Source organism: Doryrhamphus excisus, linkage group LG10, assembly GCF_037039965.1.
Source record: "Doryrhamphus excisus strain RoL-2023G ecotype Guam linkage group LG10, RoL_Dexc_Guam_v1.1, whole genome shotgun sequence".
Taxonomy (NCBI): domain Eukaryota; kingdom Metazoa; phylum Chordata; class Actinopteri; order Syngnathiformes; family Syngnathidae; genus Doryrhamphus; species Doryrhamphus excisus.
In genome coordinates this window covers 5446584-5463501 of record NC_136366.1, presented here as the reverse complement: position 1 = coordinate 5463501, position 16918 = coordinate 5446584, and the positions used below count along the sequence as shown (strand labels likewise).

At 40.4% G+C, this 16918-nt stretch overlaps 1 protein-coding gene across 2 annotated transcripts in view; it reads right to left on the bottom strand.

Annotated features, from left to right (window-relative positions):
* Positions 1-661: 661 nt before the first annotated feature.
* myofl (myoferlin like) overlaps positions 662-16918 on the bottom strand; it is a 32306-nt gene continuing 16049 nt past the window's right edge. For both annotated transcript variants that reach the window (XM_058064868.2, XM_078793894.1), the window contains 31 exons: positions 16619-16774; positions 16404-16535; positions 16151-16314; positions 14831-14945; positions 12800-12902; positions 12607-12743; positions 11877-12041; positions 11402-11489; positions 11145-11222; positions 10899-11080; positions 10650-10808; positions 9514-9615; positions 9279-9440; positions 8604-8769; positions 8456-8526; positions 8349-8363; positions 8148-8246; positions 6701-6829; positions 4980-5135; positions 4813-4904; positions 4567-4737; positions 4062-4210; positions 3841-3980; positions 3664-3752; positions 3496-3591; positions 3279-3420; positions 3108-3207; positions 1672-1865; positions 1491-1600; positions 1267-1414; positions 662-1185 (listed from right to left, as the gene is read on the bottom strand). In XM_058064868.2, the coding sequence (XP_057920851.2) occupies positions 1147-1185; positions 1267-1414; positions 1491-1600; positions 1672-1865; positions 3108-3207; positions 3279-3420; positions 3496-3591; positions 3664-3752; positions 3841-3980; positions 4062-4210; positions 4567-4737; positions 4813-4904; positions 4980-5135; positions 6701-6829; positions 8148-8246; positions 8349-8363; positions 8456-8526; positions 8604-8769; positions 9279-9440; positions 9514-9615; positions 10650-10808; positions 10899-11080; positions 11145-11222; positions 11402-11489; positions 11877-12041; positions 12607-12743; positions 12800-12902; positions 14831-14945; positions 16151-16314; positions 16404-16535; positions 16619-16774 (3849 nt within the window). In that variant the 3' untranslated portion in view covers positions 662-1146. The remainder of the gene's footprint in view (positions 1186-1266; positions 1415-1490; positions 1601-1671; positions 1866-3107; positions 3208-3278; positions 3421-3495; positions 3592-3663; positions 3753-3840; positions 3981-4061; positions 4211-4566; positions 4738-4812; positions 4905-4979; positions 5136-6700; positions 6830-8147; positions 8247-8348; positions 8364-8455; positions 8527-8603; positions 8770-9278; positions 9441-9513; positions 9616-10649; positions 10809-10898; positions 11081-11144; positions 11223-11401; positions 11490-11876; positions 12042-12606; positions 12744-12799; positions 12903-14830; positions 14946-16150; positions 16315-16403; positions 16536-16618; positions 16775-16918) is intronic.

Genomic DNA, 16918 nt, shown 5'->3' with positions numbered 1-16918 from the left:
TTGGCGGCAGGAAGAATGAGGACCAATCATAACGTTGTTATACGGAGAAAAGGCGGGGTTCATACGCCAGTATCATAGCAACTGTGCCGCAAATTATTTTTTTTTGTCGTAAAAGATCAGGAACGTGACGGTGGGAAAAATCACTGCAGGCTATAAGCGATGACGCCAGCAATTAGTTATGAAAGTAAAGCTGAGAGAGAATCACGCAGTGCACTCCTTACATCTTGACAATAAAACTACAAAAAATATATACCGTATTCACTCCTTACATCTTGACAATAAAACTACAAAAAATATATACCGTATTCACTCCTTACATCTTGACAATAAAACTACAAAAATATATATACCGTATTCATTTGGGAAAATCCTCTACAAATGGCTCCAGCATACCCCCGCGACCAAATGAAATAAGCCGCATAGAAAATAAATGGGCGGATGGATGGAAAAAACATACACATTATATTTATCTATATAATATATATAATTGTATGGTCATGTCACCTCGTACTTCGGTACGTGACAAAAAAAACTTATATTAAGAAAGCAGGAAGTGAACAAATGTAACAGTTACCGATACTCCTTTTGGACATGTGGAACTGTGAACTGATTATGTGATGCATTCAATTGTAATCTGATAAAACCATTACCATTACCAAGGTCAAAAACTACTAAACGAATAAAAACTTTATTCCTAATTCACACATGACTCCATTTACAGTCAATCATCCTTTCAAGAGATGTTTCAGACAAATATTACCTCAAATGAAAAGTATGAAAAGGATCAATATTTTGAATTATTAAAAGTATCAACTTTGGGAGCATAAAGAGCTGACATCTGCACTATTGATAATTCCATCATTACTATTTCACAAAGCGTAATGATGAATTGAATGTATTTCATGTGTACATTTTTAATAAGGCAAACTGCTTATACACGAAAAATACACGAAACAACCTGTACACATTGTAATGGAAATTACATGAAGGCATCATTTACATTTCATATAGAATTAGATTGATTGTTTGAAATGGACAACAAATAATATGTCATAATAGTGCAAATGATACAAACATACAGTATTTGTAAAAATGATTTCATATTGCTCTGAGGGACAATTCCAGCAAATGTTTGGTGCATGTCTCCTAGGAGAAAGGCTTCACAATCTTCATGGAGATATAATTCTGTAGGTGGAAATGAAACATACATGAATGTTTTGGTGTGTTCAGGAACCTTTGACATAAACAAAGAAAGATCAAACTTACAGGCAGCGAGTAGAAGAGTATTCCAAAGAACAGCAACACAAGCAGGAGGAGTATCCCTGCAATGACGATCCATTTGAAGCGTCGCCACACGATGAACTTCATGGTCTTGCAAGGGCTTGTGAACCAGAAGAACGAGGTGTCGGGACGACTGGTAGAGAGAGAGAAAAGGCGGCAATGATCATGTGATCCATACGCAATCATGTCAAGATACGGGCGTTCTCTACTTGGGTGAGTCCAGTTTGGGATTCATGTTGGGCTCCTCTCGGCCTTTCCCAGCGGGTCTCTCCTCCATCTCCTTCTCGTCCACTATTTCCAGCGTCATCTCCACTTTCCCCTGTGGAAGAGTTTTACAAAGACATGAACAGGAGGGCATCACAAATGGACTGTGAGCGGGTCCAAACGTACGCCAAGAACGTGCTTCCCGTCCTGCTCGATGGTGCACGGCCACCAGCCCCGTACGGACTTCTGGGAGAAAAGCGAGTTGAGGAGGGATTTCTTGGTGGGGTCTGAGTTGGTCAATCCGGGCAACATTTTCAAGCTGCACTTTTCGGGGGTTTTAGCAGGAGGGATGAGATTGAGGAGGTCCAGCTCAACTGACCCTGTGATTGACATATGGATGGGGAATATGTTTGTTTCTCTGACATGAAGTGCACACATTGGTGTTAGCTTTCGGGGTTATGATTAGGTGGTAAGGTAAAGGGTTAGGGGTCTTAGGGGTTGGGGTTAGGTCATAGGGGTAGAGTTAAGGTTAGGTCTTACGGGTTGGGGTTAGGTCATGGGGTAGAGTTAGGGTTAGGTTTAGAGGTTAGGTGTTAGGTTTAGGAGTTTTGATTAGGTGGTACAGTTAGGGGTTGGGTTTAGGTAATAGGGGTAGAGTTAGGGTTAGGTCTTACGTGTTGGGGTTAGGTCATGGGGGAGAGTTAGAGTTAGGTTTAGAGGTCAGGTGTTAGGTTTAGGAGTTATGGTGAGGTGGTAGGGTAAAGGGTTAGGTCTTAGGAGTTGGGGTTAGGTCATGGGGTAGGGTTAGGGTTAGGTCTTAGGGGTTGCGTTTAGGTCATAGGGGTAGAGTTCGGGTTAGGTCTTAGGGGTTGGGTTTAGGTCATAGGGGTAGAGTTAGGGTTAGGTTTAGGGGTCAGGTGTTAGGTTTAAGGGTTATGGTTAGGTGGTAGGGTAAAGGGTTAGGTCTTAGGGGTTGGGGTTAGGTCATAGGGGTAGAGTTAGGGTTAGGTCTTAGGGGTTGGGGTTAGGTCATAGGGGTAGAGTTAGGGTTAGGTCTTAGGGGTTGGGGTTAGGTCATAGGGGTAGAGTTAGGGTTAGGTCTTAGGGGTTGGGGTTAGGTCATAGGGGTAGAGTTAGGGTTAGGTTTAGGAGTTATGATTAGGTGGTAGGGTAAAGCATTAAGTCTTAGGGGCTGGGGTTAGGTCATACGGGTAGAGTTAGGGTCAGGTGTTAGGGGTTATGGTTTGAGTTAGGGTTAGGTTTCGAGGTTAGGGGTTATGGTTAGGTGGTAGGGTAAAGGGTTAGGTCTTAAGGGTTGTGGTTAGGTTACAGGGTTAGAGTTAGGGGTTATGGTTTGAGTTACGGTTTGGTTTAGAGGTTAGGTGTTAGAAGTTATGGTTAGGTCAGAGGGTTAGAGTTAGGGTTAGGTGTTAGGTTTAGGAGTTATGGTTAGGTGGTAGGGTAAAGGGTTAGGTCTTTGGGGTTGTGGTTAGGTCATAGGCTTAGAGTTAGAGTTAGAGGTTAGGGTTAGGGTTAGGAAAGCTCTTTTGAACAAAGCCAACTTTAAATGTCCTACTTTTCATGCCATACATACGTATAAAGTAGAAACTTTTATTTTTTACCCAAGTAGTCATCCAAGGAGAATTTGTCATTGTCCCAGATCTGAATGATCATCTTGGGAGGAATCCTGAACTCCGTTTTATCCAGATTCCAGAAGTGTTCCTTGGAAGAGACAACCCCAATGAGATACTTGGCGTTACATAATGTCTGTCTTTTGTTCGCCGTTCACTCACTTTCCTGGAGACCACACACAGCTGCTCTGCGGGCAGGTAGTCAAAGGCAAAGATGAACCTCCAGTTGAAGTTTCCATCGCCATCCAGGGATCTGTAATGAACGTCGGTCTTCTGCTTGTCCTCCTCCATCCCTGGCATCCATCTAGCACACATGGAACACTTAGCGTAAGTTAAACATGCCAACATGAAGGACGTAGTGTAAGAAGAAGTATGGTACCCTTTCACGTAGATATCACTCATGCTTTCCCCCGTGATGCTAGTTTCGTCCAAAGTGACGTCTGTTGTGTTCCAAACGATACTCCGCAGGTAGAATCTATTTCACAGATATCATGATACCACCTTTGCAGTGCAGTTATTGTACTTTTATTCCAAAGTAATCACATACTTCTTGGCTTTCCGTGGAGTGACATCACACGGAGGACCCGGTAGTCCGAGATTCTTGGGGAAAACGTCCACCCACATTTGAATCCGTCCCTGTTTTTGTGTACATCAAACACGATGGTCATGGATTGATTGTACTGCACCCTCGAAAAGGATGAACATTAAGATGGGCTGCTTGAACCTGAGACAAGTTGGGCTGGTGGGAACTGCACAGGGTTCTGGTCTCCACGTGCTCTGGTACCAGACCCTGGTTTCTGAGGACATGCAGGGCCAGTCTCTCTCTAGCTGGACCGGTGTGGGAGTTGGGAGCGTTGTTTGCTTCTAGAAGACCACATGGACATGCTCCATGAAAGAAAACCATACGGCACTTTTACAAGGTACAAGTTTGCCAATCCGAAATACCGAACTCCTGTAGGTTGTATCGTTTTCCTGCGAAAGACAGAGAGCTTCCATCGGCGTCAAGACTTGGAGAAGGTACACCACGAATCTTGGCAACATTCTGGAGGATCTGAGAAGGTTTCTGTTGGTCTCTCCATTGATTAACCCCTGACCTAAAAGGAAATACAACACAGCTTTGTATTGCAGTGGATGGCATCTGTAAAGCTGCGGTGGCGTTTAAAGCGAAGGCTATCGTTCGTCCATTTTCTATGCTGCAGGGATATGCTGGAGCCTACCCTGGACTGGTCACCAGCCAATCACAGAGCACATATGGACAAACAACCATTCACATTCATAGTGCCAATTTGCCCAACATGGATGTTTTTGGAATGTGGGAGGAAACTGGCAAAAACTGGGAGAACATGCAAACTCCACACAAAGATTCCCAAACGGAGGTTCGAATCCGGATCTCCTGATGACTGCGTGGCGAACATGCTGATGTAATACAACTGCGATCGTCTCAACTCACGTGCAGTATGTCTGCGGCAGGCCGCAGCAGGACCTGAAGCGGGACAGCAGCCGGTTCTCCAAGTCGATGACGGTCTCGCCGACTTTTTCGTCCCGGCTCAGTAAATCGTAGTCGTACACGGCGATTTTTAGATCCTTGTCTTGTGGCAAGAAGCAGGACAGCTCAAACATCCTAAACAAGATTAGAAGAGTCTTCTAGCGGACGGTCACAACTGAAGGTTGAAGTTGTTGGAGCTCAAGAGCTCACCTTCCGAACTCTGGATTGAGAGTGTTCGGTTTGTAGTTGTCCCTGTCATCCACGGTTTTCCTCCCGAGTGTGATCCTCACGTACGGATCACACTGGCAAAGGAAGGAAATATGTCTTTCACTTCACGCTCTTCCACTGCGTTGGTATCTTCATCGACAACAACATACCATGCCGTTTGTGTCCTTGGGCTGCAGGTCAATGCAACGCACCACGTAGATTCTCACCAGACATTCCTGAGGTCCGCTTTCAGGAAGCTCTCGGAACTGACGAGGGGGAGCTGGCACCCCAGGGTCATCAGGAAGTGGGTAGATCTTGAACGAGCCCTGTACCGACCAAAAAGGAAAACATTTCACACTATAGTGGATGGTCTGAATTGCTGACTTTTTGTTTAGTAACAGCTTCCTTTTTTTGACAATGTATTAGTCAATACGCTCCTTTATTAGTAAAAATGATCTTCCTAATGTTCCCTTTCACTTCCTGTGTTCTCTCGGCACGTAGATTTATGGGGGTTGGGTGCTTGGCCGAGCCCCCATCTGCAAAGCCACCTAGCTTTGTGTTTCACATCTCCCACATCCATTAGCCGAGTGCTAGCGGCGTATTGTTTTACAGTCTGTCCTGCTCATCGTTTTGCCCTGGCAGTGTTTTATTTCGATTCTTTCCTTTTTTTCGTCTTCCGGGTCAACTTGAGTTAACCGTGACAAAGCACGCTTAAAAGACATTTTACGTATTTTTTTTTTCACAAAAAGCATAAAAACGGCTAAATGAAGTGAAACACACATGTAAGGCATTCAAAAGTTCAAAAATGTTATGTATTATTCTAAGCTGGCCACAAGGTGTCAGTAATGCTAACACACAAGCACCAGACTTGATCGCCGGAAACAACAGGCTTTTTTTTTTTTGCAGGTTTCAATGCTATGCCAACGGGCACAATAATCCCTGACGTGGGCTGGAATTCACGCCGAGACAAAACTCGTCCACCCCCCCCATCTACTACACTGGGTAATAGGAGTGTCTCATGTTTAGAGGGCTCTAATGATGTTAAAAAAATTATTAGAAGGTTGTAAGCAGGATTTCTATGTTGTAATTACAAAAATCTACAAATAAAAAAATATAATAAATATATATAACATAATAAATAAAATATTTAAATAATAAATAAAACATTTACAAATAAGGAATCATACTTGACGGAAATGGACTAATCACAGTTATCAGGATAAGCGCGGGATTACCGTGTGTGATTATGTTGATACAAGTAATGGAATATCAATACTTTCTGTACCAGTAACCAATACTCAAATCAAAATATCAATACTTCTGACACTTCGGTCATTTTGAGGTAATATTTGTTTGTTGAAAGGGTGACCAACTGTAAATGGAGCCGTGTGTATACAGTTTTCTTTCTTATAGTAGATCTTAATATTTAATCATTTATTTGAATGGTTTTATCGGAATTATTTTCTTTTTGATGAATTTTACTCACTGTCAGATCGGAAATGTTACTTTAAGTATTTCAACTTTTAACATACAAAGAAGTCGGATGTCTTATTCAGTAAAAAGAACAAAACTGTAAAATTAAATGACATAGTTTGATGTGGTGTGATGTTTAAAGTGCTCCTGAAAAATGGGACATGAGAACATACAGCTGATAGTATAACACTTTTACTGATAGAATTATTCCAATAATTCAAGGAAAATTATAAGCATAGAATAGTGTGTGTGTGTGTGTTAAATATATTTTTTGGCTCCCCGGACAATTTTATTAACTCAATGCGGCCCACGAGTCAAAATATTTGCCCACCCCTGCCCTAGTTGATTTGTCCTTCCCCGAAGCAAGCAATTGTGTCCACTAGGGGGCGGGCAAACGCTGGATAAACATCAGCCTCACCTTGAACTCCCCCACAACGGAGGGGTCGTCTTCATCTTCGTCTGTCTTTCCTCGTAGAAGTTTGAAAGTGCTGCAGAAATCAGTGAGGCCGTGGAACTGTTCCACTTGTTCTAGTTCACAGTCGTACACCTGGAGGACACAATGCAAGGTCAGACAAGGTCGCATTGGAGATGCAGTGGAGGATTTGGACAGTGACAGATTTGTTGTGATGGCTCCCCCCTGGACTGGTGGCCAGCCAATGGCAGGGCACATAGAGACACATAGAGACATATAGAGACACATGGAGACATATAGAGACACATAGAGACATAGCGAGACACAGAGACATATAGAGACACATGGAGACATAGCGAGACACATGGAGACATATAGAGACACATAGAGACATATAGAGACACAAGAGACATATAGAGACACATGGACACACAGAGACACATGGAGACATATACAGACACATAGAGACATATGGAGACACATAGAGACATATACAGACACATAGAGACATATAGAGACAAATAAAGACACATAAAGACACATAGGACATATAGAGACAAATAGAGACACATAGAGACATAGAGACACATAAACACATACAGGGACAAATAGAGACACAAAGAGACACATAAAGACACATAGAGACACAGAGACATGTAGAGACAAATAGAGACATAGAGACACATAAACACATACAGAGACAAATAGAGACATATAGAGACAAATAGAGACATAGAGACACATAAACACATATAGAGACAAATAGAGACATAGAGACACATAAACACATACAGAGACAAATAGAGACATATAGAGACAAATAGAGACACATAGAGACATAGAGACAAATAGAGACATAAAGACACATAAACACATACAGAGACAAATAGAGACATAAAGAGATAAATAGAGACATATAGAGAAAAATAGAGACACATAAACACATACAGAGACAAATAGAGACATATACAAACACATAGAGACATAGCGAGACATATACTACAGACACATAGAGACACAGCGAGACACATAGAGACAAATAGAGACACATAGAGACACATGGAGACAAATGGAGACAAATAGAGACACATAGGGACACATAAACACATACAGAGACAAATAGAGACATATAGAGACACATACTCTAAACTCTAGACTCTCAAAAAATGACCATGAATTAGTTCCAAAAGGTCAGAAGAAAAATAAAATAAACAAAAACAGAGGCAATTTTTCTCAAGGAAAAAATGTAAATATAATTAATTCCAGCCATACGTCCAAGATTATGAACAAAAACAATTATCCGTACTGTGCGGGTGAGCAAATCAAGCGCTCCCTTTTTCTCCTGCCTGTGATGTCAATGGCCTTGCTGTAACTTCGCCTTCACTTGGGCATATGAAGTGTTGGAAACGTGCTATTATAAATACATTTGACCTTGACCTTAGTATCTTCTCACCTGTAATGTGTCATATCCCTTTTTCAGGTAAGGCCCACACTTCTCCTGCAGTCCGATGGAGGCGTAGAACTTACTCCACCAGTCCACTGCTTCCTCTTCCTGCACAATTGAAAGAATAAGTCAAAAGGTTTTCCCAGCCCTGGTCTAGAACCAAGTATGGTATGACTGTGGATTATTAAAGAAAAGAAGAGTGGCACTGACCTTCTCAGTTTGAACCTGCAGTTTTGGAAGTCAAACAAAGTCGTTAGTACGTGGAACCAGAAAGGAACATTTGGGTGTACATGAGTATGTGAGTGCTTATGATCCACCTCAGCTTTGATGGATGGACTTTCCTCCATGTTGATGATAACATCTCCATGAGCAGCTGCTATCATTGCCACTACAAACCAATGGGGGGAGGAATGAGTCCATAAATGTGTGGAGGATGCATATTTGTGTGTGTGTGTGTGTGTGTACCTCTGGCAGACATGCAGACTTCATTATTAACTCGATACGGATCACATCGGAACACTTCCAAGCAGTCGATGGTGCACTGACCCACCACCGGCTTCCTTCCAAAGGGTCTGTGGTCGATGACCTTCAGGACGATGGGAGGAGTGTACGTCTCTTCTTTGGGGAGAAGCTGGAAAATCACATTTTAAAAAATATTTAATGTATTACATAATACGCTCATAATCAAAATCTTTCATTCATTCATTCAGCCAAAAAGTTACCACTTCCACACAAAATCGAGGGAGAACTCATTCATTTTCTACCGCTTATCCTCACAAGGGTCGTGGGGGTGCTGGAGCCTATCCCAGCTGTCTTGGGGCGAGAGGCGGGGTACACCCTGGACTGGTGGCCAGCCAATCACAGGGCACATATAGACAAACAACCATTCACACTCACATTCATACCTATGGACAATTTGGAGTGGCCAATTAACCTAGCATGTTTTTGGAATGTGGGAGGAAACCGGAGTACCCGGAGAAAACCCACGCATGCATGAGAACATGCAAACTCCACACAGAGATGGCCCAGGGTGGAATTGAACCCTGGTCTCCTAGCTGTGAGGTCTAACCACTAAATTCTTGCAATTTTCCAACCAATCTCAAGATAGCGTGTGAAGTAGCACAAGGTATGGGTGCGCACCACTTTGAGCAGCAGTACAGATCCAGGAAAGTTGGGATTCTTCTTGAAGTTCTTGATGACGGCCGTTTGAACGATCTCGCCACCGCATTCCACGATCAAGTTAGGAGAAGCCACCGTAGCCAGCTGGTAGCTCTTCATGTTCCTCAAGCCCCAAGTCAAGACCTGAGAGAAGGAACAAGGCATATTTATCATCACCATAACCAATGATGGTAAAATGATATTTCATGTCTCATACCTCGATGGCGGTCAGCTGCACCACAGGTCTGATCCCTTGAGGAACCATGTAAAGCTTCTCCCCTCGCCGAGGTGGAGCCAGAGGAAGATCGGCCTCATTTGCCTACAAGAAAAAGACATGTCGATATTCTTTATTTATTTATTATTATTATTATTATTATTATTATTATTATTATTATTATTATTATTATTATTATTATTATTATTATTATTATTATTATTTATTATACTTTATTTATTATTATTATTTATTTATTTTATTTATTTTTTAATTACCAAAAAAAGGGTGTTCTATTATGTTTTTTGTATTATTGTTCTTTAAAAAAAATAGAAATCTATTTTTAAAGGCCTCTAAAGTTTTAAAAATACAATTAAAATGTGATATCCATATTTCAGGGTGAATTATATTTAGCTTTTTGACAAAAGCTAGCCAATGGTGACTCTGACAAAGTGTGTCCGACAATGAGTGCTCCTCATAATATATGTGCCCTGCCATTGGCTGGGTTTCTGCAAGTCGGATATCTGATTCAGAAAAAAACAAAAACAAAACTGTAGAATGTGATATCCATATTTCAGGGTGAAATATATTTCGCTTTTCGACAAAAGTTAGCCAATGGTGACTCTGACAAAGTGTGTCTGACAATGAGTGCTCCTCATAATATATGTGCCCTGCCATTGGCTGGGTTTCTGGAATAGATTTAATTGGATTTAAAGTTTTTCTAGGGATTATCCTTTTTTTCCATACCAATAACTTTGTGCGTTCCAAGACAGATTTATCTTTTTTTTTAATTATTATTTATTTTTATTTTTATGTATTTTTTAATTTTTTTATTAATTTATGTATTATTTATTATTTTTTATTATTTTCTTTTTTTTTATTTAGATTTAACTGTAGTTTCTGCAAACCTGGACGTAAGAAGGATCGGAAAAAAATAGGATTTGACCAACTGATTTGTCCAATGCCACGCCATTACTTCTACCACGTCACTGCTATCAGGACAACCAGAGTACGGAGTGGGAGGAGCCACCTGGCGTGGCCCAGCAAGGTGTACTGTATTCGGGCACACGGTCCAAGCATATTTGTAGCAGTGTTCGACTCTCTGAAGTCTTCAAGTTCCATCTTCGACTGAAACTTACCTTGTCCTTCAGCAGCAGCTCGGCCGCCATCAGTACTTCTCCAGCACTGCGTTCCTTTTTGCTAACCGGGTACCACCTAAGTTTGGGGGTTTCGGCTCCACTGAGCTTGACTTTGACAACCGGAGGACACAGGCAGCGACCCATGGGCTCATCTTTACCCTACAGAAGATAAAGGTTTGGATATGTCTTATCACAGTCCGTGATCCACATTCCTGTCTGTGTATCCCAAAAAAAAAAAAAAAACCCAACCACTTTATCGCTGTCATAAAGCTCCAAAACCACATCGGGGGGGTTGTGAGCGATGGTCTGCGGGTCTCCGTAGATTTCTACATCCTCAAAGATGAGACTCTGATCCCACGTGGGGTTCAAGGACGCGTTGATGACTTCTGTGGTCTTACTCAGGTGAAGGAATGACACGTGGGCGTAAGGATCTGCACAGGAGGAAGTCAATCAGGAAGTGTCCTCCATTTTGGTGTTTTTTCTTCTTTCTTTTACCTGAGAAACTGTCCTTATCCATGGCGCAGAGATTCCTGGCCTGGTACACGTACACTCTCAGCTGATAACGGTATGACCCTGAACGGAGCGTGTTCAACATGACACCAGTGATAAGAAATCAGACCTGCATTGCTGAGCTATTCTGAAGATGAAAAAGGTAAAGCCAGGAAGCGGCGTGCGAACGAGCACAAAGGCTTCAATCAGCATCAGCGGCCGGCGGCAGCGGGCATGTGCTTATCTGACACGGGACGACTCACGGCTAAAGTGGCAGGAAACTGTGGGTGTGTTGGCTCCAAATAGTTTAGCGGCATCCGTTTTACTGGCCTTCTCGTCAACATCGACGCCCTGTCAAGGAAATGCACGTAAGGGAGCGTTTTAAAGGAAAAGGGCACTTTGATATGAGTACACGACACCCTCTACTGGTAGCAGTGGTAAATACAATAACATAAAACACAGCACTAACAGATCCCTCTAAGACACCACAAGGGTGTAGAACACAAATTACGTTTACACGCTGTTAAAAAATTGCACTTCTGTGAAAAAATTTGCAAAACAGTGAGTCCGCAAAAGGTGAACCGCGATGTATACACCAAAAACTACATCTGGAGCTTGCCTACAGCCGCAGATGTTGACGATCCAACATGAAGGAATAGCACAGCTCTTGTTTAAAGTGTGCCAACAGCGGTGTACCTAATGAAGTGTCATGTCAGCGACGACACCAGGCATACTCACCAGCGCCCCTTCCAACCGGAAGATGGCGTAGGCCCCAATGCGGTCCGATGGCACCATCTTCCTCCTCCATCGTCGACGGCGGAAAGTGTCAGAGGAGCGTTCCTTCCTGTGGAACTTCCAGCCAATCAGGGAAGAATATTCCCAGCCCTCCCCTGTCTCGCGCCTCTGCCGAGGAGAAGGATTCGTTCAGAATGAAGATTGTGATAATTATTATTATTATTTACACATCAACTAGAGATGCATGATATCTTTTTTTCAAACTGATACCAATACATTTCTGCTTCTCAAGACCGATATGGTACCGATAATTGATAACTTTTTAAATATTTTTTATATTATATTATATTATATTATATTATATTATATTATATTATATTATATTATATTATATTATATTATATTATATTATATTATATTATATTATATTATATTATATTATATTATATTATATATTATATATTATATATTATATATTATATATTATATATTATATATTTATTATTTATTATTTATTTATATTATATATATATACAATTTTTTTAATATTATAATATTATTTTATATTATATATTTATTTAAAAAAATTTTTTTACTGTCATTTATGCACACATGGAGGCAAGTAGGACCGGAACCAATTAGGATTTGATTGATTTGTCCTGACATTACCAGCACATCACTACTACTTATTGGTGATGTCAAATCAGTCCGGTAATGATCAACTACTCCTCACCTCGACGACTGTTTTATCAGATATCTTCCTCCTGGGTCTGATGAGCCTCTTCCTGCGATGCACATGGTACATCTTTTCTGCCGCCACCCAGGATTTGGGTTTATCTTCGGGTGGAATGGTGACGCCATACTCCCAACCTACGGATGAAACAGTCATGAAGGATTCGCGTCACATTCCTGCTTCCTGTTTTTACCTTTCTCATCCACGGCTCTGTTGCTGTCAAAAGTCCACTCATCTTCCCAAGTCCATCCGAGGGGACACTCCAACTCCGAGGGGCTCTGGGCCTTTTCTCCATTCTACAACACACACACACACATGCAAGACCCGTATGGTTCATATCTCATATACATATATCTCATAGAGCCATATACTATATCTCATATAAGAATATTTTTTCCCCAACCTAATGTTCCAACAACTTGTATTTTGTTGTTTGTTGTTTAATAATATTCAAAGTCTCTGAAATGACATCATCTTTCCGACAAGCTTAATTGCAATTTTTAGACTATTTTTACTTTATTAAATGAAGTATTTTTTCAACTATTTCAACTTTCCTCTGATGAATTGTCCACTTGTATTTATCGACTTTATTGGCACAACAATGTATTTTATTTAATATGTAAATTCACTAATATTTACATTTTATGCTACTAAAAGGACATTATTTTTCCTCATAATATTATGAGTTTATTCTCGTAAAAATGCACATTACAATCCATTGTTTTTCTTTTCAAATTGTGAATTATTCTTATGATATTATTGGCATAACATTGTATTTTATTTGATGTGTAAATTCACTAATATTTACATTTTATGCTACTAAAATGAGATTATTTTTCCTCATGATATTACGAGTTTATTTTCGTAAAAATGCACATTAGAATCCATCGTTTTTCTTTGAAAATTGTGACTTATTCTCATAATATTATGACTTTTTTTACAACCTATTTTTCCAAATATTACAGCTCTTATTTATTTATTATTGATTATTATTATTATTTATTTTTACTTTATTCTCTAAAAATGACAGTGTATGTTTTTCAACAATTTCAGCTTTCTTCTTATGAATTGTCCACTTGTATTTATCAACTTTATTGGCATAACATTGTATTTTATTTAATATGTAAATTCACTAATATTTACATTTTATGCTACTAAAATGACATTATTTTTCCTCATGATATTACGAGTTTATTTTCATAAAAATGCACATTAGAATCCATCGTTTTTCTTTGAAAATTGTGACTTATTCTCATGATATTATGACTTTTTTTACAACCTATTTTTCCAAATATTACAGCTCTTATTTATTTATTATTGATTATTATTATTATTTATTTTTACTTTATTCTCTAAAAATGACAGTGTATGTTTTTCAACAATTTCAGCTTTCTTCTTATGAATTGTCCACTTGTATTTATCAACTTTATTGGCATAACATTGTATTTTATTTAATATGTAAATTCACTAATATTTACATTTTATGCTACTAAAATGACATTATTTTTCCTCATAATATTACGAGTTTATTCTCAAATGCACTTAAATGCACATTAGAATCCATAGTTTTTCTTTTCAAATTGTGACTTTTTCTCATGATATTATGACTTTTTTTACTACCTAATTTTCCAATTATTATAGCTCTTATTTACAACTTACGTTGTTTCTCATAATATTTAAAAAAACAAGATATTTTGTCTTTCATATTTCAACTTTATGCTATTAAAATGATGTCATTTTTCCTCAGAATATTAAAATGAGTTTTCCTGTTACATTCTAACTTCTTTCTTTAATATTTTAACTTAAATTATTATTATTATTATTATATTTTTACTGTTTTTTTGTTTTCTTTTCTTTTTCAATGATATTTTTAAAAAAGTACTGCGGGCCAATAAAAAAACACGTCACCATTGATCGTCATCACTGGTATCTGAAGGGCAGCAAGAGGAAGTAAAACAAAACAAAACGTGTTTAATGGTTATAAAACACTCACAACAATCTAAGGCGAGCTGCGGTCGTGTGAAAAATCTGTGTGGGTTTGGCACCGTGACCGACGACATAATAGCACGGAGCAAAGTGATAACAAGGGAAGCACGCGTGAACAGACAAGCTTTTGTGCAATAATCTTCACCTGCATTGCTGGCATTGTGTTGACACAGGTTGTTCGTGTGTGTATGTGTGTGTATGTGTGTGTGTGTCGGGGAGGGGTATATGCCGTACGTACCACATCCGTGTAGGGCTCTGCAGCAGCTTTCCATTCTCCACCGGGGAAACGTGTTTCGTTCTGAAACACTTGGTCGGTGAACTCTGTGTGGCCGGCGTCGGCTTCTGTCAACAAGCTGTAAAAGAGCCCAGAAGCCAACATGTGATTCTAAACTATTTACAGTACGTGAGTTCTGGTGGGGAGGGGGGGTGAGGAGACCAAAACATTGCTGGAGGTTTTTCATTTCCTGTGATTGTGTTGCTCATTTCATTTTTCCTGTGCTATGAATTATGATTTCTGCCAATTAATAGAGGAAATGTGCAGATATCAAGGTATTTTCCTCTTGCAGGACTAATAAAGGCATGTCTTATCTTAGCTTAGCTTATCTTATCTTATATTTCCTACAAAGTGTACAAAAGACCTTTCCAATTAATATGAGCGTTTCCTTTACATGAACAATACAGTCCAGGACAAACTGGCTAATTTGTTCTGTGCTATATTGTCCAAAACAAGACATCCAACCCACGATGCACAAGGTTGGGTCCACGAGAATTAGATGAGATTAATGAATTCTAAAATAATTAATTATAAAATATTTATATTTAATTATAAAACCATTAATGACATTAATTTTCAGAAAAGTACCATGAAAAAACAGGATTTGCGTGGGTTTTCTCCGGGTACTCCGGTTTCCTCCCACATTCCAAAAACATGCTAGGTTAATTAGCCACTCCAAATTGTCCATAGGTATGAATGCGAGTGTGAATGGTTGTTTGTCTATATGTGCCCTGTGATTGGCTGGAGACCAGTCCAGGGTGTACCCCGCCTCTCGCCCCAAGACAGCTGGGATAGGCTCCAGCAGTACCTGGAGAAATCGAACGTGGGTCTTGTAGCTGTGTGTCCTGTGCGCTAATCACGCGACATGCACCGTGCAGCCAATATTAAATGTTAATATTTAATCAATATAATATTAAATATAATTATCAGGGCTGTACGGTGGTCGAGTGGTTAGCTAGGAGACCTGGGTTCAATTCCGCCCTCGGACATTCCAAAAACATGCTAGGTTAATTGGCGACTCCAAATTGTCCATAGGTATGAATGTGAGTGTGAATGGTTGTTTGTCTATATGTGCCCTGTGATTGGCTGGCCACCAGTCCAGGGTGTACCCTGTCAATGCATGTCACCTTAACCTCCAAATTGCTCCCTGCCAATCTAAGTTGCTCCCTGACCTTGTGTATTACCAACAGTGTTTACTTCCTGTTAGCATTTTCAAATGTCTCCTACCTACCTCAACTGTCTTGGCTAAAAAACATCATTCAATGTCGTGTTTGTTCATCATACCAGCGCTCGGGGTCGACAAACCAGTCGCCCTCCCACTCCCAGCCGCGTGGTGGCAGAAATCGCTCCTGTTTGAGCTTCACTTTTCCTGTCACGTCGGAGAACTTATGGCGACCGACCAGGCCGGTGGTCCCCCACTTCCCAAACACCTGAGCCTGGTTTTCATACTACATTAGAGACAAAAAACGGCCATGTTTTTCAGTGCGCTCAAAAAAAAAAAAAGATTCACACATGCCACGATCGGAATATTTGGTACCATTTCCGCATAGACGCTGAAGTTTCCCTCGGAGAAGCTGTTGAACTTCTTCTCATGTGCAGTGAGGCCGAGCCACATGTTGACCCGCAGCTGGACGGGGATCTTGACTCCTTTGCTTTTGTCCATGGGGTACTACGGCATGTTTAAAGAAGGAACTTGAAGAGATGGACGTAAAGAAGGCTCGGTGATGGGAGACCAGGTAGCTGGTCCGGTACCTGCATGACGATGGTCTGAGTCCGTCCGCAGTGTTTGCCGCATGCCTGCTCGCTGAAGTTGGAGTAGAGGATGCGGTTGGCTGGCACACGGGCAAAAGCCACTCGCTTCTCTCCTCGCAACATCCAGATGATCACGTCGGGCATACTGTTCTGAGGCTGATGGAGATATTTAGTAGTTCAGTAGTGTCCAAAAGTATTAGGACACAATCTGGCATTTTTTTCAGTATTTTACCAGGTCCTGCAAAACTCTGGTATGGTTATGGCAACAGTGCCGACGTAACCGGTAGAAACTGAAGCACA